Source organism: Nannospalax galili, unplaced genomic scaffold (genome assembly GCF_000622305.1).
Source record: "Nannospalax galili isolate Female #2095 unplaced genomic scaffold, S.galili_v1.0 scaffold346, whole genome shotgun sequence".
Classification (NCBI taxonomy): Eukaryota; Metazoa; Chordata; class Mammalia; order Rodentia; family Spalacidae; genus Nannospalax; species Nannospalax galili.
This window is the reverse complement of record NW_008357637.1, coordinates 8,773,177-8,777,541: the sequence shown is the minus strand read 5'-3', so window position 1 is coordinate 8,777,541 and position 4,365 is coordinate 8,773,177. Positions and strand designations below refer to the sequence as shown.

Below are 4,365 nucleotides of genomic sequence, written 5' to 3'. Positions count from 1 at the left end.
TATATATATATATATATATGGCTGGGTATAAAATACCTGCTTTAGCATAAAATGAATATATGTGAAATTAATTGGAATTAGAAAGCACTATCCAAAATACTAAAACATGGGTATTTTTTATATTTACTTTTTGACATTCTAATATGAAAGTGATTCTGATTCTCAAGTCTTGAAATTTTAATAAACTTTGCTATTTAAACAAAAAGTATTTAGCAAGTCAAAATATCCTGCTCTTGTAATCCTTTCATTCAAAATAAGATAACAAAAACATACAATAGGAACTAAGAATTAAGAATTCTTAAAGACCACATCCCTCAAATGTCTATACAACTCTAGCACCTCAGAGAAGACCTTTGCTGTGTGGGCATTTTCAACTCAAGGAGGGAGGTGGGGCGCATTAGGCTGCCATTTTTGGAAAGTGTAAAGTGGTTGATGGACATGGACAGGCTATGGGACTGCAGACCCTTTGTGCCTTCCAATCAGAGCCTTAGTTATTTTGGAGGTCACATACCTTATGTAGCAAGAGGAACTTGATGCCTGGCAGAGACAGATGCAGCACAGATTTCTTGCTGACCTTGTACATCCCAAAGAAGGGGCTCCTACAAATACCCGCTCTCTGGCCACCAGCTCTCCCCTTCTCAGCACCACAGGGCCATGTACACATGAGAATTAAAACAGCAGCCAGCCTTGTGGCTGTTTCCTTCTTGAAGAAAACAGCCATGGAGATGAAGAACTAAATCCATTTATTCCTTGGGAATTACAGAATGAATAATACAAGGCATTTTCTTTCCTCCCGAAAAGCACGAGTAATTGGTCTTCTGAGACCTCTAAAGGATGTCACAGTGACTGCAGGGGAAACAGCCACCTTTGACTGCGAGCTTTCCTATGAGGATATCCCAGTGGAATGGTATCTCAAAGGGACGAAACTTGAGCCTGGCGATAAGGTAAAAAGCAGACAGGAGCTTGCCTGGCCTTTCTTTCTCCCCTTGGGTCACTTACATTTTCCTGTGCTTTGCTCTCTCTAAAGTCCCCTCCACAGCCTTTGCATTTCTCCCTCCTCTAACCAGACATCTGCTGAAACTATAAGATAGATTTTTCAAATTTGTGTTAGGTTTAACCTATTGGTTATTTTTACTAAAATGGGAATAAAAATTTTGATCAGATTGTATAGTTTTTCTGGTGAAGAAAAAAAAGGCAAATAAATGCTCATTAGTTATCAATGCTAGCCTGTGGGATTAACCAGCAGACAGACTGGATCAGAGGGCTTTCTCCCGGATCCCTCTAAGTTTTCAGTGAGCTCTCTAGTGTTCTGCATATAAGGGGATTAAGAGAAGACTGGAATTCCATTTCTGGCAGTTGATCAAGTCTCTGAGATAACTTCTGAGCAGATTTGCTCTCAGAGCATTTCTCCAAGGCTATTTTTAACATTCAAGTGCTTTGGGCTCTGCAAATTCTGGAATGCAAGAGGACTATTTAAAGTCAGCTGGTGATACTGACAAGAAAGAAGGGTGCTGCGATTCACCAGTGTGAATGAGTAAACTTTTTAAAAGTTTGAGTAAACAATCTTAGCTTTTATTCACATTCCCTAGGCCCAACATTCAACCCAAATACACATTGCCTAAATTGACCTATGTATTCTGTAACCCGCCCAAATCAAGCCACTTAAGTCTGTCAGAGGCTATTGACACACACTGACCCCTTCTAGATCAAGAAATTAAACTCATATAGCCTCTGTACAGTGTGATCATGATAGTCAAATCAATTTGATAATTCACCATGAATTTAAATTTCTTAGAACAAAATCTAGAAGGTACAGGACATTTCATTGTCTATGGCATTCCTGCTGCCCAATATTCCAGAAATAATACTGAGTACATGTGAAGGCTTCAATACAAATCAGACTTGGAAGATTTAAAGAAGCATACTTGAAAAGGGATTTAATTTAAAAAAGAAGCCCAAAGTTGACTCGAATAATGCATAATATTGGCTTTGTGCAAATGCTTGAGAACAGATTTAAAAGTTAGCACTCCATTGAATTACTAAATGGTCATTCGGTAACAGTCATCTGGGAGGTAAGCTCTGCCTGCCATGCAGAGGATAATGACCAGTTGGTTTCCTTCTTCACCAACTGGGAAAAGCAGCACTGAGAATTAATTTACATATTGACAGCTTTGCTTACAACAAAGTCTTCCAAATGCTGAACTGGGTGCTGGGCTCCTCTCAAGCTCATCTTCATATACACATTTTTCCTGCTAAGTGTAGTTAATTTCATATTTTGAGGTCAAACTAAAAGAGTTTTATTCAAAAAGAAAAGAAAGATCAGTCTCCATTCTCATGTTAAAAATGAAACCATTTTAATTTAAAATGTAGATTCCTAAAACTTACATTTCTTTTACTCAAAGGAAAAATATCTGTCTTTATCACTAGAATTTTTCTGAGGTCTAGGAAGGACGCACCTCTGGAACCCCAGAGAGCTGCCTTGTGTCTCCTTTGGCAAAGAAATTTTAATCTTTTAGCTTCCTGAAATATTTCATCCTTTTATGAGCTTGATCTTCTATCTCCTAAGTGTATTTTTTCAAAAAGAACTTAAACATGATTGCAAAGTTATACATTCATTTAATTATAACTGAAAGGTTTTGTTATTAAGTCTATCAGAACAAATGATCTCCTCTGCACACTTGATCTTGTCAATTAAACCCAGGTCTTTTATCTGTACTTTTTGCAAAATCTTTAACTTCCAAGCTTTAACAAACAAACAAAATATTTTATAGAAATAGGAAATTAGAGGTGAGCATTTTAGAAATGAACTATATTTTTTCTTTTTTGCTTTCTCTTCTTGTCCAAGAAAGGATTGTTAAATCCTCATTGGCCTTTGAGAAATTTTGTATTTAAATTTTAACAGTTTAATCTGATCTGTCATAATGCCTACTGTGTTTTAACTGTGTGTCCCACTATAAATTAATATTTTAAGAAGATAACTATTGAGACTGGAGAGATGGCTCAGTGGTTAAGAGCACCAAGTTTGAGTTCCAACACCAACACGAAGACTATCAACCATCCATAATTCCAGTTCCAATGCCCTCTTCTAACCTCCATGGGCATTGCACGACACGGGTTCACTTACATACACACTGGCAATATACTCATACACATAAAATAAAAATAATAAAATAAATTTTTAAATAGAAAATAACTGTTAATATTATCCTTATATATTCTACTGAAAAAATATTTGGAATTCATTTTGTTGGTTTATTTTTAGAAGATATCTGTTGGTTTTCTTTTTCTGGTTTTTTAAGCATAATCAAAATATTGACTATATTCTACATAAGCCACTTACTGAAAATTACTATGTTCTGGCAAAATATTCAGTGGCAGAGAATATTCTAGATATTCTAGAGTTGTCTGAGAAAGATTCAGATGACAAAGCAGTGTATTAACAGATATCATATATTTGTGTATGGTTAGAAATAGATTCTTTTAAATATCCATGAATTGAAGTTCAAATTTTATAATCAAACAATAAAAAATACTTCTTATTGACACCCTCTGTCCTTAAATAACTAGCTGCTTATGTTCCTAAGGCATGCCTTAGTCACTCTCTCCAGTTGTATACTGTCCTTTATTGTTGTTTTAGCTATTCTCAGTTTTAAGGTAATTTTATGAGGATGTCCTGCTCTTGTTTGAGAAAAATACCTTCCAATGAAATTGTCTTCTTGTTTATTTCCTTTGCCATCAACAAAATTAGTTGTTTTACTAGAAAAAAGTTTATAAAATTCTTAATTCTATATGAGCTCTTAAGCAGTATAAACCAATCAATGCAGGGCAGAACTTTTGATAAATCTTAGCTGATAGAACTAGAGATACCCCCAGTCTTCCCATTAGCTTACAGAGCTAGAGACACCCCCATTCTCTCCATTCCTTCCAGCTGCTCCTACCCATAACAACAGCACTGATCTGATTTTCCCAGTACTGATGCTCAAACACAAGAAAAAGAGCCTAACATAAAAAAATTATGCTATTGAACAAAATAAATTATACAAATAATTTTAATCACAGATCTTATTCAGTTGCAAAGTAAATTTAATTGCTAAAATAAAATGGGAAGAAGAGGTCTAGCTTATGATTACATGGTAAATACTTTATTTTTAGAACATAAGATTTGTTTTCAGAAAAAAAAATCTACTTTCAGCTTAGAGTAGCCAAGCATTTTTTTCTTCCTTTATTAACTTTTCAAATTCTTATTTCTATAAATAAGTCTTGGGGTAGAACAGGAATGCATACATATTTATAATTGCATATATTTTCAAATGATCAGAAATATAGACAGAAATTGGTCTAGGCAAGCTAAACATAAAAGGTTAC

The 4,365-nt window shown here is 34.9% G+C and overlaps 1 protein-coding gene across 2 annotated transcripts in view; it reads left to right on the top strand.

Moving 5' to 3' along the window:
• Positions 1 to 4,365, top strand: part of Ttn (titin) — a 278,254-nt gene that overhangs the window by 171,391 nt on the left and 102,498 nt on the right. For both annotated transcript variants that reach the window (XM_017794905.1, XM_017794904.1), the window contains one exon: positions 802 to 944. In XM_017794905.1, the coding sequence (XP_017650394.1) occupies positions 802 to 944 (143 nt within the window). The remainder of the gene's footprint in view (positions 1 to 801; positions 945 to 4,365) is intronic.